The sequence below is a fragment of the Myxine glutinosa genome, chromosome 1 (assembly GCF_964187855.1).
Source record: "Myxine glutinosa chromosome 1, kmMyxGlut1.1, whole genome shotgun sequence".
NCBI classification, from domain to species: domain Eukaryota; kingdom Metazoa; phylum Chordata; class Myxini; order Myxiniformes; family Myxinidae; genus Myxine; species Myxine glutinosa.
The window spans coordinates 163,512,061-163,530,233 of record NC_136261.1 but is presented as its reverse complement, the minus strand read 5'-3'; the positions used below and the strand labels follow the sequence as shown (position 1 = coordinate 163,530,233).

The 18,173-nt window shown below is 42.0% G+C and overlaps 1 protein-coding gene across 1 annotated transcript in view; it reads right to left on the bottom strand.

Moving 5' to 3' along the window:
• LOC137430786 (uncharacterized) overlaps positions 1-18,173 on the bottom strand; it is a 311,105-nt gene that overhangs the window by 271,272 nt on the left and 21,660 nt on the right. The window contains exons 4-5 of the mRNA XM_078771248.1: positions 10,551-10,904; positions 737-1,090 (exon numbers count right to left, since the gene is read on the bottom strand). Coding sequence (XP_078627374.1) covers positions 737-1,090; positions 10,551-10,904 — 708 coding nt within the window. The remainder of the gene's footprint in view (positions 1-736; positions 1,091-10,550; positions 10,905-18,173) is intronic.

The following is an 18,173-nucleotide window of genomic DNA, read 5'->3' as shown; positions in this document are numbered from 1 at the left end:
AAAAATAAAAAAACAACGGCTGACTCCACCGACCGACATTTTAATTTAATAGTACACCCGCTCACTACGGGAGTGGCAGGAAGGGTCATTCCTCTTTGGGGTATATAGATTACAGTCGATCTATGGTCGGGTCTCAATAACATTGGATGTGTGTTCATTTACCAAGTTTCTTGTGGAGAGATCGCCGAGTGGTTAAAGCATTCGAGCAAGCACTCCATTCAAAACCGTTAAGGAACAGCTGGCTTGGCAAACGCCAGCTAGCTGCTTGGTAAATGAGCACACCCCCAACCCTTGTTGGGTATATATATTACAGTAGATATTCGCTCAGTTCTGTAAGTAAAACTTACCTCAACGATGTCAGGATTCCTCCAAATTTCTTTGTTTAATGTTCGAAGCAGCATAAGCTACCGTTTGAAAAGCTAATCATATGTGTTTGTGGTTTATAATATTTTACAAGCCCGGCTACGCCGCTGTTAGACTTTGGGTCTTGTTTAAGTCCAAAAAGGAAATAACTCCTTGAGGGAGTGCCCTCAACCTGCCCTGAAACTCGAACTTGTTGTGTAACTTTTTTTAAAGTTCTCAATGGATTCTCCAAAAAGAAGAAAGGGGAAGGGGAGGGCAGATCTACCCTCCCCCTGCAAACATAACAGTATTATTATATGGAATTCTCTAAAAAAAACAAAAAACAATTGAGTCAAACTTTCTTTTCCAAGCTATACTTCTAATTAGGGCTCACCTTCAATGGCTGGCATTTATTGTGCGCCCTGATCAACCATTTTGTTTCTTGACCAGGTAGAAGCTTCCCAGAGAATTTTAATTCGCACCTTCCCATCTGCAACTTGGCTAACCCTTCATAACCGACTTTCCAGTCGGCAAAGATGGTTAGGTTAGAGCTTTCAGGCAGTCCAATCTTACTTAGTTGTGGAATTGAGTGCTGAAGACTTGCATAAAGTTGGAAAGACTTGCACACCATATTCATGTTCATGTGAATTGATTTCTCATCAAACTTAACATAGGACTTGAAGTCTATTGTACAGCCATGCACTTTTGCATCTCCTTTTGATTCCAATGAGTGTGGAACTCCAGCTTCCTGGATGAAACAGAACAGAACAAAGTCATCTTACAAATTCATTATAAAGGCGTTGCTTTGTAGAAAAATACAAATTTTTACAAAGCATGTACGGTTTTGTTGATAACATTTTTTTAAATACTTGCAATATCTATAATGATCAGTTGTATTAAATAAGTGTGTGAATTGTCCAAATCAAGCAATATCTATGAGTATTTCACTATACTTTTGTTCCAGTAGAAAATGGGTGAGATTATTACCCCGCGGACGCAAATCGAAAAGCGGAGTTAAGCAAATGGTTCACTTTTGTCTATCTGTCTGTCCGCCCATCCACAAACATCAGTTTATGATCGAGGAACAACTCAATTTTAAATTGAATGCTATATTTTGAACACGAATCAAAATATGAATCAGAAAACAAACCTGGAGTTTATCAGTATTTTGACTCCGAATTCAACCCGATCACACATGTGCAGAGGAAGGGCTTTTTTTTTTTTTACCCTGTCTGCCTGTCTGGCAATCAAAAAAAATTAGAAAATCATCCCCAACAGGAAACTTTCTGTTTTTAAAGATGTCATGAAAGACACAAACAACAGACATGAATAACTAAGGTAACGTATTAAGGTGGTGTATAAGAAAGACAATGTCATCTACAGTGGTAAGCTTACGGATGTTTTTTTCTCTATGACCGATACAGTCTCTATTTTATTTCAATTGAATTATATACTTGAACAAATTATATAGAATTATATAGAAGACAAATCACATTTTTGACACTTTCCAAACCCCAATGTTTAGCATTGCTTGGACATGTTATACAAGGTGGTGTACAAGTCACCAATGGCGCTAAAGTTCTGGATTTATTTTTTTAATACAACCTTTAAAATCATCATTTTATTTCAAATGAATTAGATTCCTGAATACTGCGCAGGGTAATGTGGTCTTTGAACTCTCTAGTTTTTTTTAGTTTTTTAAAATGAAGCTTTGTTTCCTTATATTGTTTTCTGTGTTCAGTATTGTTAAGGATTCGTCACTTCCGCTGTTGTGGTTTTCCTCCCCTTGAAAGATTTCTGATTCTAGGTACTATTATTGTCTTCCAAAGGTTTATTGTTTATGAACAGTTATTAAAAGTTTAAAAGGTTAACTTAAAATGATACAGGAAATCGTGCCCCGGAAAACGACGAGCGAAGAAGAGGAGGTCGTGAGGAAAAGGTCGAAGAAGAAACATGTCTTGAAGCTCCGTTGCGAGCGTGGTCGAGCGAACGGCATCGAGGGAACTTTGAGTCCGTGAAAAGAATCTCATGCGACTGATGTTATCGCCGGAGTATTGTGGAGCCTGCGTAGTCGGGTATCGGCATTGAGATTCAGGAGAATCCTTGCCTAGAAGGTCCGGCTCGAGTGAGAGCCATCCGCCATTTCATCCCACGCGCTGCCTTCATCGGAAAAGGTTTTTGTCGCGTCGGCTGGGCTTATCCTCCGGTGGTTTGCCGGGGACGGCTGTGCAATAAAGCGGCGTTTGAAGATTACACGGCAATTCGCTGATTGAACGGCAAATGTGTACGTTGGCGCACGTCTTTGGAGATTTTCCATGCTACCGCGTGTTTGCTGGGTGTTGGACCACGTGACTTCTGTGTCGCTTCGACCGTCTACGCCTCGGTTGCTCTTGATCGGACATTGTTCCAACGATCGCCGGAGCGAATCAACTCCGCCTTGAAGGTTATAGAGACCTTGAAGAGGTTCTTTCCATGTACTGGGAACAGTGAGTTCGATTGCTTTAACAGATGGTACCATCCTAAGATATTGATTGTATGGTGGCTGGCTATCATGGTTGTATCATTATTCCAGTGTGATTTTTAATGTATTATTTTTTGTTGATAACCATTGGTGTGGTTTCGATCTTGATTTTGACACCGAGTAATATATTTCTTTTCTGCTGTGGCTCCTCCCGGGGTTCGGTGGTATACCGAGACCAGAGGGTCGGGGAGGAGCACGGAACAGAAATTGGGGGCTCGTCCAATTGACTCGTGGGCTCGAAATTGGGTCTGCGTCCGGGATCTAAAAATCCCCTAAATTTAGTCCGGGAAAGAATTCCCTAACATTCCCAGAATTCCCAAATTTGGAACTTTTCCAACATTCCCAAATTTTTCCAAACAAAATAATATATATTTTGGTTTTTTAACATTTCTTGTGTGAAGGTTAACAGGTGTTAACAATAGTCACCATGGAGTTTGACGCAGAGAAGTTTGCAGTGACCCCTAGTGAAGCACAATTCAGAGCGTTAGTAAAATCGGACCTCTTGAAATTGGCCAAACATTTTAGCTTGGAGGTCCGAACTAATATGAGGAAGGCAGAGATGCAGACAGTGGTGATACAATCTATGGTGGGATTAGGAACATGGGAAGAGGTAGCCTGGGATTGGTTACCCGAGGAACCAAAAGATGTGGAGCTCTGGAAACTGGAGTTGCAATTGCAGAGACAGGAAAGTTTATAAGAGAAAAAAGCACAAGAAAGAGCAGAGGAAAGGAGAGTTGAAAGAGAACTCCAGGAAAGGTTAAAAGAGAAAAAAGCAGAGGAAAGGAGAGCTGCAAGGGAACTCGAAGCAGAGGAGAGAAAAGCCGACAGGGAGTTAAAGGACCGTGAAATGGCGCTTCAGCAGGAACTTAAACTCAAGGAGCTGGATTTAATGAAAGAACGGGGAGAGGTACCATCCATGCCGACTGGTTCGACACCCAGTCAGAACACCTGGGATGTTGGCAGACATGTGAGGCTGGCTCCACCCTTCAATGAAAAGGAGGTAGCCAAATTTTTTTCATACTTTGAGAAAGGGGCTCACCTGCTAAACTGGCCTGAGGAGTCCTGGACCATATTAGTGCAAAGTGTTCTGGTGGGTAAAGCTCAAGATATTTATTCGGCTTTACCGATTGAGCAATGTGCAGATTATGAGATAGTGAAGAAAACCATTCTCAAAGCCTATGAATTGGTCCCTGAAGCTTACCGGCAAAAATTCCAGAATGCCAGGAAGAGGGAGAATGAGACCCATGTGGAGTTTGCCAGAATGCAAGAAACCATGTTTGATCAGTGGTGTGATTCAAAAGGAGTTGGGAAAGACTGCGAACTACTGTGACAATTGATCCTGGTGGAGGAATTCCAACAGTGTGTCCACGAGGACATTAAAGTTCATCTGGAGGAAAGGAAAGTACCAAAGCTGTATGAGGCAGCAGCCATGGCTAATGACTATGCCTTAACCCACAGCGTGGGGTTCCGCAAACCTAACTTCTCGCCTAGACCTAGCCAGGGGAGCTATGGTACATCAGGGGCGGAGAACGAAAATTCAGGGGGGCGGCCTCGAGATGAATATGAGGACCACTCTGATACCACGACTTCTAGGAGTCCGAAGACAGCAGCTCCAAGGCAGGATTACCCTCCGGGGGGCTCGAGACAAACCACGAGGTTCTCCTCCGGGCCTACTTGCGCTTTTTGCCATAAACCTGGACATTTGATGTCCCACTGTTATGCTCTGGGAAAGGAAAATCAGGAGCGGAGTTCGACTAGTACCACTCCGAATGCAATGGCAAATGTGAGTGGTCGCCCTCAAAAGGGTTACCAATCATTTATTTCAGAGGGGTTTGTGTCACTGGATGGAGCCTCGACTAACCGGAGACCTGTTAGGGTATTGAGGGACACCGGAGCACATCAATCTTTAATGCTTGAAGGCATCTTGCCATTGTCAGAAGAGACGGCAACTGGTGATAGTGTTCGTTTACAGGGGATTGGTGGCTGTGTTAGAGATCCACTTCATGCCATCCATTTGGAGTCCGATGTGGTGTCAGGACCGGTCACCATAGGTTTACAAGCCACTCTTCCTGTAGAGGGATTATCTGTTGTTATCGGGAATGATTTGGCCGGTGGTCAAGTTTATGGTAACCCGATGGTTGTTAAAAAGCCCAGTAGGGAAAATAACACCACACCAGTTGGGGATGGCGACAAATTTGACAAGTTATTTGTAGGTGGACTGAACTTCAACACAAAGGAAGAAGTTCTGACCTCTGTTTTCAGCAAATATGGACTGCTTTTGGAAGTGCTGCTGATAAAAGACAGGGAGACACAAAAGTCAAGAGGGTTTGGCTTTGTCACGTTTGAAAACTCAAAGGATGCCAGAGATGCAAAAAAGGATCTGAATAGCAAGGAGTTGGAGGGTCGGACCATAACAGTCGGGAAGGCATTTCATAGGGGTCGTGGGGGCGACAGAAGTGGACAATGGAGGAGTAGTGTTGGTGCTGGACGCAATCGATATTATTTTGGAGGCTCCCAGAATTACGGCAGCTCCCGAAGGAAGGATTATCAGAGTAGTGGCCGAGAAGGAGACCGCTATTCATGTGACTACAGTGACAAGCGGTCCCACCGTAATTATTGTGAAGGTTCGGAAAAGTTGAAGCACTGAATGCTGCGGAGCCGCCGAGCCAAGATTCCTACATGGATTAACCGTGAACGCCACGTTCCTAAAGGCGTCCATGTAGTGAACTTCCTTACACGGATTAACCGTGAACTCCACGTTCCTAAAGGCGTCCATGTAGTGGACTTTCCTGCACGGACTAACCGTGAACTCCACGTTCCTAAAGGCGTCCATGTAGTGAATACTTCCAGGCCTCACCACCCAACCACCATGGAACCTGGCTTTCAGCTCGGCCTCCTGGGAAAAGTGTTGTAGATTTGCTTGACTTTGGATTTTGATTACTACCCCTTAAGCTTCATTCAAAAGAAACGAAAAATAAAATCAGAGGGGGATGAGATGGAGTTTGGCTTTGCAGGAGTCCAACTGGGAAATTGAACATGGAAAGGGCAGGGACAATGTCGTGGCTGACGCTTTGTCCAGAGTCAATTAACATTGGAAATCTCTGTGGGTTTTTCGAAGTTTGTTGCTTTATTTTTGAGATGTTGATAATTGTTGCTCATGGGAATTGAGTATTTGGGTTGTGAGTTTACTTTTGTTTGTTTAAAGAGTTTGTCTGCAAAGAAAGGTTTCGCTGTGTTCAAACTGTCTTTCTTGAAGGGGGAAAGTGTTACGGATTCGTCACTTCCACTGTTGTGGTTTTCCTCCCCTTGAAAGATTTCTGATTCTAGGTACTATTATTGTCTTCCAAAGGTTTATTGTTTATGAACAGTTCTTAAAAGTTAAAAAGGTTAACTTAAAATGATACAGGAAATCGTGCCCCGGAAAACGACGAGCGAAGAAGAGGAGGTCGTGAGGAAAAGGTCGAAGAAGAAACGTGTCTTGAAGCTCCGTTGCAAGCGTGGTCGAGCAAACGGCGTCGAGGGAACTTTGAGTCCGTGGAAAGAATCTCATGCGACTGGTGATATCGCCGGAGTATTGTGGAGTCTGCGTAGTCGGGTATCGGCATTGAGATTCCGGAGAATCCTTGCCTAGAAGCTCCGGGGCAAGTGAGAGCTGTCCACCATTTCGCCCCGCGCGCTGCCTTCATTGGAAAAGGTTTTTGTCGCGTCGGCTGGGCTTATCCTCCGGTGGTTTGCCGGGGACGGCTGTGCAATAAAGTGGCGTTTGAGGAGTACACGGCGATTCGCTGATTGAACTGCAAACATGTACGTCGGCGCGCATCTTTGGAGATTTTCCATGCTACCGCGAGTTTGCTGGGTGTTGGACCACGTGACTTCTGTGTCGCTTCGACCGTTTACGCCTCGATAGCTCTTGATCGGACATTGTTCCAATGATCGCTGGAGCGAATCAACTTCGGCTTGAAGGTTGCAGAGACATTGAAGAGGTCCTTTCCATGTACTGGGAACAGTGAGTTTGATTGCTTTAACAGATGGTACCATCCTAAGATATTGATTGTATGGTGGCTGGCTATCATGGTTGTATCATTATTCCTGTGTGATTTTTAAGATATTATTTTTGTTGATAACCATTGGTGTGGTTTCGATCTTGATTTTGACACGGAGTAATATATTTCTTTTCTGCCGTGGCTCCTCCCGGGGTTCGGGGGTATACCGAGACCAGGGGGTCGGGAAGGAGCATGTAACAGTATAAATAAGATGCTGGAAACCCCAATTTACAGTATTTAATTGAGATATTAGTCTCGCAAAATTCCGGTTTGGAATGATTGAATTTTATTGTAATAATAATAATAATAATAATAATAATATTAATAATAATAATGATATTTAGAGAGTTCAAAGAATACGATACCTCACGTAGTGTTCCTTCAGTTTTAGTAATACAATGATTTTACCAATCGTTAATTTAAAAAATCCAAAAGATTAGTGCTATTGAAGTAGTCCAGAAGCAGTCCCGAATAGCACCCTTAAACCCCGCTGTACCTTCATACTAAATTATGCAATATGGTGTCTGTCTGTCTGTCTGACCACGATACATTACTTATCCAATCTCAACAAAACTTGACAAGAGGACTAAGGGTCCCACAATGAAGGTTGTAGCAACTTCACGTACCCCCTCCCCAAGGGGGGTTTCCACCTTGGGTGAAATCTGAGTTAAGATAGCTAATTGCGGTGCCTTTTCAAGGCCCACGGTTTTGAATGGAGTGCTTGCTTCAGTGCGTAAAGGGCCACAGGCACAGAAAATCATGTTTGGTTTAATTAATATATATGGGTTCACTTAACATTTAATCGTTGTTCTTTATTGAATAAATATCTTGGAAGGAAGACATTCATATTTTTAGGTGTCCTTTTTATGCTCGTTTGGCCCCGCCCGCAATGATTTTGAATATCAGAGGATTCTTGATCAGAAAATTATTTGTCAACTCACTTTCTGACGAGTTTGAAGCAAGTTGTGTGACCATTATCCATTGTGCGCTGAGACAACCTTGCCTATGATTACATCACGCAGATGACATCATGAGCATCGCAATTTTTAGGGGCGGTACCAGACTGGTTTGCCTTTTTAACTGTAACACCTCAAAAATTATTCGAACAAGTACAGATACATTCAAAGTACACCGCCCTCATGCCAAATAATTAAAAATCCTACAGCGCGGCATTGCTGGGGCGCCTCTGGCGCCCGGCAATACCGCAGTGCAGCTCATAGAGACTGCATTGGGAGGGAGAGGTGTACAATAATTGATTGATTAATTGTATAATTAAAATCAATGAAAGGTTATCACAAAATATTTTCTTAATCAATTGACTAATAGCATAACTAAACCACTAGTGCTTCATCCGAAGATGTATCTTTTAGAAATTTAATTAAATTCGTCATTAATAAAAAATTAAATAATTAATCGATTAAATGATTAACTAGAACGGGCACTCGGTAGAGCGCATACCTTCGCCGCAGCTACTGTTCTGTACTTGGTAAAAATACGATTTTGACCTTTTCGTGACCTTGACCTTGACCTTTGACCCGATTGCTCCCAAAATCTAATCAAATGTGTCCCGTATAACAACCAATCATCCCACCAAATTTCATGCAATTCGGTTGAATACTTTTTGAGTTATGCGAATAACATACACACACACACACAGACATACAAATAAATACACAGCGATCAAAACATAACCTTCCGCTTTTGCGAAGGTAATAAAAAAATTAAAAAATATCCTTGATAGCCACATCACTTGGTCACTGTCATGTCCAAATATTAGCTTCCTAGCTCAAAAGGTGCCTGCGATATTGGCCAAATGAGAAAGAAAATAAATAAATGATTAATAATGAAAATAAATAAATAATAATCATTAAAAAAATTAATTATTAATCAATTCGGTCATAGAACACATAAACCACCACCATTTCATCAGAATCTGTAACTTAAAAAAAAAAAAAAAGTCATTAATTGAATAATTAAATAATTAATCGATTGATTGATTGATTGATTAATTAATAAATAAAAAATAGCCTTTCCAGCCAAATCACCTATTCATTGGAATGTCCAAATATCAGCTTCCTAACTCAAAAGGTGCCTGAGTTAATGGTCAGAAGAGAAAGGAAATTTAATTAATTACATAAGTACTTAATTAATCGCTAATAATTAAATAACTCCTCAATTAATTGATTAATCAAAAAAAAAATACCGTTTTTGACAAAGGACTTGATCACTATTGTGCCGAAATTTCAGCTTCCTGGCTCAAAGGATGGCTGAGATATCGCCCGGACAACCAAGAAAACAAACAAGAAACAAGAAAACAACCAGAGTGAAAACTGAGTACTCCCTTTCAGCGTGCGTCACTGCCAAGCCCCCTTCGGTGTCCGGCAATGACGTTTTGCAATGCCTGGTGATGGCATAGGAAAGGAGCGGTGTACAACAAACAAACAAACAACCAGAGTGAAAACTGAGTACTCCCTTTCAGCGTGCGTCACTGCCAAGCCCCCTTCGGTGTCGGCCAATGACGTTTTGCAATGCCTGGAGATGGCATAGGAAAGGAGCGGTGTACAAGAAGAAAACAAGAAAACAAACAAACAAACAACCATAGTGAAAACTGAGTACTCCCTTTCAGCGTGCGTCACTGCCGAGCCCCCTTCGGTGCCCGGCAATGACGTTTTGCAACGCCTGGAGATGGCATAGGAAAGGAGTGGTGTACAATAAAAACCTCGTTCACTTCTTTGTTTTTGACTTTGAAATGTATGATCAACAAGAAACATAGCAACTGAACACACCCCCGATGTTCTTGCGGCCCGAGACTCATCTACTGTAATCTATATACAGCACCTCAGAGAGGATAATAACATGACTCTTCCTGCCGCTCCCCCACAGAGTGGGTGTACTAATTATTTAAATTGACGTACTGCAAAACTTGAGGTTATTTGAAGTATTATGACAGACGATTTGTGTTCTCCAGTATTCAAGTATATAATTCAATTTAAATAAAATAAAGATTGTAAAAGTCATATAAATAAATTAATTCCGAAATGTACGGCCATTTTCTGCAGTGACTATTACATCACCATAGCTGACACATTACAGTAGTTATTCGTGCCTGTTGTATGTGTCCATTAAGAGTTTAAGACGTCCTTAAAAACAGTAGGTTTCCTGTTTGGAGTGGTTTTTAGGTCATCTCATCTTGAAACTCGAAGAGATGAACTTATAAAATGGGTCATGATGTCCGCATCTTCGGGGTCTAAAAGTCTTAGGGGTCAAAGGTTATAAGGGGTTTTATGGTTCTAAAGGCTCTGGTTGGGTTTTAGGGGTAAGCGGTTCTTAGGGGGTCCTCAAGGTCTTAAGGTTGTAAAGGGTATAAAAGGGTTCTAAAGGGTCTAATTTAATTTATACACATACTCGCGTTCTGTGTGGACAAACAGACAGGCAGACAGACAGACAGACAGAAAACAGACAGACGGACAAGCAAACGGACTCAAATGCTATTCCCTCTCATTTGGCAAGAGTAATAATTCCCATCTCATTTATTTCATTTAAGTTACATGTTTCTTTCATTTAAGTAAATAAGTGTATTTAAGTAAATCAATTCAAGACAATGTTGAAGATTGAAAATGTACTTTGTAGCATATTTGATTTACCTGCAAGAAAACGCATTTATTTTTTGCCCTCAACCACCATTTTATTTGGCTGTCCAGCTGTAGATTTCCAATCAGTTGCAGGTCACACTGTCCAGCTTTCAATTTTGCAGAACTGTGGTAATCATTCTTCCAATCAGCAGTCACGATGAGTATGGAGTTCTCTGGTAACCCAGCATTTGTAAGCTCTGGCATGGAGTGCTTTAAACTAGATTTTAGCTTGAAGGACGAACAAATAGTTTCAAGCTTCAAAATAACGAATTTTCCATTGAAAGTAAAATGTGACTTCAGGTTAATATTGCATCCACTTGTTGTTGCACTCCCATGTGATTTTATGCTCCTTGGTACTCCAATATGCTGTCGGAACAAAGAAAACAGTACCTCATCAAATGACATAAAACAAAAAGATGATGATAAAAACAATTACAACAACAACAGGATCATCCGAATGATGATAAATCATCTTATGACTGATATAAAACAAGGAGAAGAAAACATAAAATGTCATCGCCCCCATGATGTTAGTAATTTTGCTGTACGGACTTAAAGGCCGCCAGTCGGCGATCTTTGGTTGTTTGACAAAACAAAATCTTCTGTGTATGTATACTCTCATGGATTGTCTTTGTGGAAAGTTTGAACGAAATCTGTCCATGCATGTCGAGAAATGGTTGGGGACACGTTTAAGTAACACAATGGACGCCAGTCGGCCATCTTGGATCTGACATCTGAAGAAAGTGACTTACATATGTAAACTATCATTCATTATATGTCCGTCAAGTTTGAACAAGATCGGTAAATACAATTCCGAGAAATGGTTGAGGACGTAATCGCATGACGAAACAAAATGATGTGCATATGTCAACTATCATGTGTTGTCTTTGTGCCAAGTATGAACAAAATCGATCCATACCTGTCCGAGATATGGTTGTGAAAACACGCATGGACGGATGGACGAGACCCAATCCATAAGCCCCAGTTTAGGACTAAGTCCAACGAGAGCGAATAACATCCAGATAACCCTATGTCAATCTAAGTGGCGACCCATCCAGAATTGCAACGCAAACTAAAAATCTGCTTCTGCAGAACTGATGCTCTCTATTGAGTATGGTCATGATCCAGATACCCACAGCCACAACAGATTTAATAATAGTTCCCAGGATGCAAAGAGCCTTTCCCTCTCTCAATCCTTCGTGTTGTAAGATAAGCATTTTTACTTGTTTTTTACAGTATTGTTATGTTTCTGGGGAGGAGGGGGGCGGGGGGGTAGGCAATGGAATACCTTAGGCCAGGTAGGATTATGTAGATTACCATGTTCTGGATGTCGTGTAGCAACTTCCTGTAACGAGGTAGGGCCGGATGTTCAGATTAAGAGTGACGTGTGGCCATATGGAGGGTGGCTCTTGTGCTATGTAGCTTAGGGGTTAAGGTTAAATCCCCTGTGTGTGAATTGCCTCTGTGATTTATTCACCTTGTTCCTTATGACACGACACTACACACACTACCAGCCAAGCAATTGGCGTGTAATTCATAACACCAAACAAGTACAGATACATTCAAATTACACCGCTCCCATGCCAAATAATTAAATATACTATAGTGCGGCAATAGTGCAGTGCAGCTCATAGAGATTGCAATGGGAGGGAGAGGTGTACAATAATTGATCGATTAATTAATCGATCAATTATTGTACACCTCTCCCTCCCATTCCTCCCATTCCCACATCTCCCTCCCATGAACCCTGGTGTTGGGCTCGCGGCTAGGGTGCCAGCTTAGGATCCTAGGATCCTGGGTTCGAATCCCAGTCGATCGCTGAATTAACGCCAGGGGGGTTGACTCAGCCTGTCATCCTTCCGAGGTCGGCTAATTTGAGTACCAGTTCACTGGTAATTCCCTGTTTGTCATTAAAGGCGGCAAAAAGGGTTGGCGTCAGGAAGGGCATCCGGCCGTAAAACATTGCTTCAAAAAGGGGACCGAAAAACAACAACAACCACGGTCCCCGAAAAAGGCCAACCCCCGCTTGCGGGGAAAAAATGGCCTCTAAAGGTGGTTTTTCTCCCTCCCATTGCAATCTCTATGAGCTGCACTGCACTATTGCCGCGCTATAGTATATTTAATTAAATTATAGCATAATTAAATTAAATTAATTATAGCCTTATTAAATTATAGCATAATTAAAATCAATAAAAGATTATCATAAAATATTTTCATAATCAATTGGCTAATAACATAACTAAACCACTTGTGCTTCATCCAAAGATGTATCTTTTAGAAATCGAATGAAATAAGTCATTAATAAAAATTTTTAAAAATTAATTGATTAATCAAATAATTAATTGATTAAATGATTAATCAATAAATCAAAAATATCCTTTATAGCCACATCACCTAGTCACTGTCATGTCCAAATATTAGCTTCCCAGCTCAAAAGGTGCCTGAGATATTGCCCAGATGAGAAAGAAAATAAATAAATGATTAATAATGAGAATAAATAAATAATAATCCTTAAAAAATCCAATTATTGGCTAACGGAATACATAAACCACCACCATTTCATTCGAATCTGTAACTTTAAAAAAAATAACTAATTAAGTCATTCATCGAATAATTAAATAATTAATCAATGAATTAATTAATCAATAGATCAAAAATACCCTTTACAGCCAAATCAATTGGTCATTGTTATATCCAAATATCAGCTTCCTAGCTCAAAAGGTGCCTGAGATATTGCCCAGATGAGAAAGAAAATAAATACATAATTAAAAAAGAAAATAAATAAATAATAATCATAAAAGTTAAATAATTAATCAATTCGCTAATCAAACACATAAAACACCACCATTTCATCAGAATCTGTAACTTTAAAAAAACACAATTTTACTCATTAATCGAATAATTAAATAATTAATCGATTAATTGATTAATCAATAAAACAAAAATAGCATTTGCAGCCAAATCTCTCTGACTCTCTTGAAAATCCTCTCTATCTCTTTGCTGACGACTCTACTCTCTGTCGCTCCATTCCTCATCCCTCAGATCGGCAGTCTGCAGCCTCCTCACTCTCTGCAGACCTGGACAAAATCACAGACTGGGCAAACAAATGGAACATGTCTTTCAATCCTGATAAATCTCACACTCTTACGATGTCTCTCCGAAAAGACCGACTGGAAAACCCTCCCATCCACTTTCTGAATAATCCTCTCCAAGAAGTTCTGTCACTCAAGCTTTTGGGTCACTATTTGCCGTTATCTTTCCTGGGAAAACCACATTTCAAATCTGGCCTCCAAAGCCAGTCGCCGACTGGGCATCCTCCGTCGTGTGAAGTCCTTCCTTGGCACACCTGAGCTCCTCACCACATACAAGGCTTTCATCCGCAGCTCTATGGAATACTGCTCTCCCCTCTGGTCTGGTGCTCCTGCCTCACACCTAGCCCGTCTTCACGCTGTTGAAACCAAAGCGTTCAGAATCATTGGAATCTCCCGCGATGAAGCTAACTCCAAGGGCCTTTCACTCACTCACCGCAGGCAAGTTGGTGGTCTTTCCGTCTTCTACCGACTCCTCTCTGGCCTTGCCCCCCCAGCCCTCTCTGGGCTCTGTCCCCCAAATATTCCTACAGGTCGCACAAGATCTGCCTGCAACCCTCTTATGGTTAAACTGCCAAAATCAAGACTTTCTGCTCACCTTCACTCCTTCATTCCTCTTTTCTCCCACCTCTGGAACAAACTCCCTCACTCTCTTCAATCCCACTCCACCCTCCAGGTCTTTAAAACAGCTGTTCACCACCATCTCTTATCCTCCCCCATCCAAAACCTTGATCTTTTCTACCCCCGCTAATTTCGGTCCCCATGTGTTTGATTCCTCTCCCCCCCCCCCCACCCCCCCCCCCTCCCACGCCTCCTGCCCCCAAGCCCTCTCCCTCCCACACTTCTCCCTGCTCTCAAATGTTGTATATTTTGTATATTTTTGTATATTTGTATATTTTTGTATATATTTTGTATATTTTTTATATTTTTGTATATTTTGTATATTTTGTATATTTTTGTATATTTTGTTTTTTTTGTTTTTTGTATATTTTGTATATTTTGTATATTTTGTTTGTCTGGTTGATTTGTTTGTGAAATAAATGTTAGCTCTTTCACGAGCCTCGATTCAGTATACAAAAAAAAAAAAGAAAAAAAAAAAGAAGAAATCACTTGGTCATTGGCATGTCCAAATATCAGCTTCTTAACTCAAAAGGTGCCTGAGATAATGGCCAGAAGAAAAAGGAAATGTATAAGTACTTAATTAATCGCTAATAATTAAATAAGTCATCAATTAATTGATCAATCAAAAAACAAAAAATACTTTTTTTGAGAAGGTACTTGCTCACTATTGTGCCAAAATTTCAGCTTCCTAGCTCAAAGGATGGCTGAGATATAGCCTGGACAAACACTAAAGCAAGAAAACAAACAAACAAACAAACAAAAAAAAAAACAACCAGTGAAAACTGAGTACTCCCTTTCAGCGTGCATCATTGCCGATCCCCCTTCGGGGCCCGGCAATGACGTTTTCCAATGCCTGGAGATGGCATAGGAAAGGAGCGGTGTACAATAAAAGCCACCAGGACATTCAAGTACCGCTGGCACCACCAGCCGAGTCATCGCAACACTAAGCAGGCAGGGTCGTGAGGTCCCGCCCCCGAAAGTTGATGATTGGTCTGGCCGATGGAGCGATGAGATGGACTCTTTGATTGGCGCACGCGCGGAGGTGATCAGATGACGTTTGAGAACGGGGAACAAAAAGGCTGAGGACCACCATTTTCTTCCTCTTTTCATTACGTGGTTTCATTACGAGCTGGGTTTCATTACGAGCTGGGTTTTATGACGAGCGGACACACTCTTGGTTTATGGCTTTCATCGCAAGCAGTCTCATACTTCATACGCTTCTTGCGCTGGGTCCTCGTTGCGTGCGGTAGCAGTTCAGGCTCGCTCTTGGCTGTGGCATTCGCGCACTTGCTCTGCTCCTGGCTGCGTGGAGGAGCAGACGCATCCTTTCCCTGATTCATTGGTGCTGGCTTTGTAACTGCTGTGTGCGCCTGAGAGACCTCGGTGCTTTTTGGAGCGTGGGACGAGGACGGAACGAGGACCTGCTCGCTTCACGTTCGGCGACTGGGGTTAACGCAGCTGCGCACCAAGGTCTGTTTCCCGCGCACGGACCAGGGACTCGTGCGACGCCGACGGGGTTGGGGATCGATTGAGGAGACCGTGGAGTGCAGGCAAACGCACCACACAAACACATTTTTTACTTTCGTTCTTTTATATCTCCCTGTGTCTGTTTTACGAGTCCGTATGGGAGCGCCCCAAATAGGAATTTTAGTTCTGCACATTTCTTGTTCCCTGGCATTTCTTTTATTAAACCCGTTAATTGTTGAATTTTAATTCCTTGTCCTGTCCCGTTTAATTGTTGGTGGTTTGGAAAAACCGCTTCGTGCCCGTCTGTCCAGGTAAGCGCTCGCTACTCTCCACTACTCCCTCACCTGTATAAATAACACCGCCATAGTTAGACTGAACGCCTTGGAGGTAAGCTCGATCGATCATTCATCCGAGGCCGGTCTTAATCGGCACGGACACGACAGTATTTAGGCCTATCACATTGTTAATCTTGGGTGGAGAATGGAGCATGGTACTGTCATGAAAGAGACCCCATCTTCGTCCTTCCTGTCCTCATTCCAAGAAAAATATTTACTTGAAAACTAACAGCACATGCGAAAAATTATACTTCATTAAATGATATGGAGAAACTGTGATGGGGGAAAAATAAAACAGATAAAAGCTCCTTCTCAGCCTGAAAGTCTAATCCCACCAGTTAACATGAGGGTCATCTGTTGGCTTCAAAATAACTGTGTCAGTCCTTAATCATGAAATAGCCAATCACCAATCTTGACTGAAATCTTAGCTCTCAAATATATTCCCCATCCACAAGGATCTGATTTCACACCAAGATGATACAACCTGGGACATAACAACTTGAGACAGATACCTGAGCCCTCCCTTTTTTCTTTTTTTTCGTACAAAAGTCAAAGCTCGTGGAGGAGCTAGAACATAGAACCGATCAGGACGTAACAGAACAAAAGGAACAGTAGAAAGAGAAGAGGCAAACACACAAAAAGCAGGGTTGAGGGACAAAATAGAGGGAGACTTGGAGTCATAAGCGATGTGGGGAAGAATGAGGGTGAGGGGAGGATACACAGGGTGGACAAGATTGATACGGAAGCAAACTCTCAGGAAGGAAAAACTGGAAACTTGGAAAGAGGTGGTCTTGGGGAGGATTAATAGGAGTAGAAAAGTTTATGGGTTTGGATGGGGGATTATCTGAAATGGTGGAGAACAGCTCTCTTGCAGACCTGGAGGGATGAATGAGATTGGAGACAATGTGGAAGTTGGTTCCATGGGTGGGAAAAAACGAGGAAGAAAAGAGTGGAGGTGAGCAGTGATTCTGGATTTTGTGACTTTCATCAGAAGGGGGTTTCTGGCAGACCATGTGCACCCTGCAGAAATCTCGGGAGGGGAAGGGGGGGAAACTGAAGTAGCAGAGGGTGCAAGGCCTGTCTTAATACTGTCTGGAGGAAGGATAACAGGAGGAAGTAGAATACAAAGACCACTTAATGACCTGTCTGTGATGTGAAAGTGATGTGATTCTGTGATTCCCAAGAGACTCATCTTCATAGTGAAAGATTCCAATGATCTTGAAAGCCTGAGTTTCAAGGAAATCAAGCTAAGCAAATTTGAGGCAGTAGTGCCAGCCCAGAGGAGAGAGCAGTACTCCATAGAGTGTGGATGAAGGGCATGTTTGTGGATAAGACTTCAGGTGTGCCAATGAAGGACTTTGCATAATTAATAGATATACAGTATAGTCACACGACCTCACCGCCTTACTTCTTCACGGAGTTTTTCATTTATATATATATTTTTTGAAGAAGAAGAAGAAGACCACATTGTTTGAAATTCCACCTTCTTTCCTGGAAGTCCTGGCAGTGTCCATATGTTTTATACCTCTCCCACCCCCCTTCCTATGCCCCCCCCAAAGCCCTCTCCCTCCCACTGATCTGTCGATGTCCCTGCTCTCAGATGTTGTGTTTGTGTTCCTCCCCCTCTCGCCCCATCTTGTCTACCGCTCCCCATGTTATATGTTTTATGTGTCGGTTTGTCTTTCTGTGTGATTAATGTTAGCTCTTTCATGAGCCTCGATCTTGTATCCAAAAAAAAACAAGAAAACAAGAAAAAAAAAAAAAGGCGTTTTGGTCACATGCATAAATACAGACATAAATAACCATCCATATACGTTTGCTCCATTATATTAAGATGTCACTCAAGACAAATATTTTCCATCTCTGGCCAAGCAATATCTAAATGGCATTCAATAAAAGTCGTTTAGCATATTAATCATCTTTGCCTACTGATATTGTGGGTACATTTAATCTTAACTATTGATCATAACGTGTCCAGGTCGGATGTAGATAAAACCTAGCTTAAAAGTTATTTACAGCCAGTTTAATAACAGCGAACTTGCTGCAGGAGTCTTGGGGGGGGGGGGGGGGTGGGGGTGGAGAGGGGACTCCCCTCCCCACCTCCCCCACCCCCCAGACTTCCT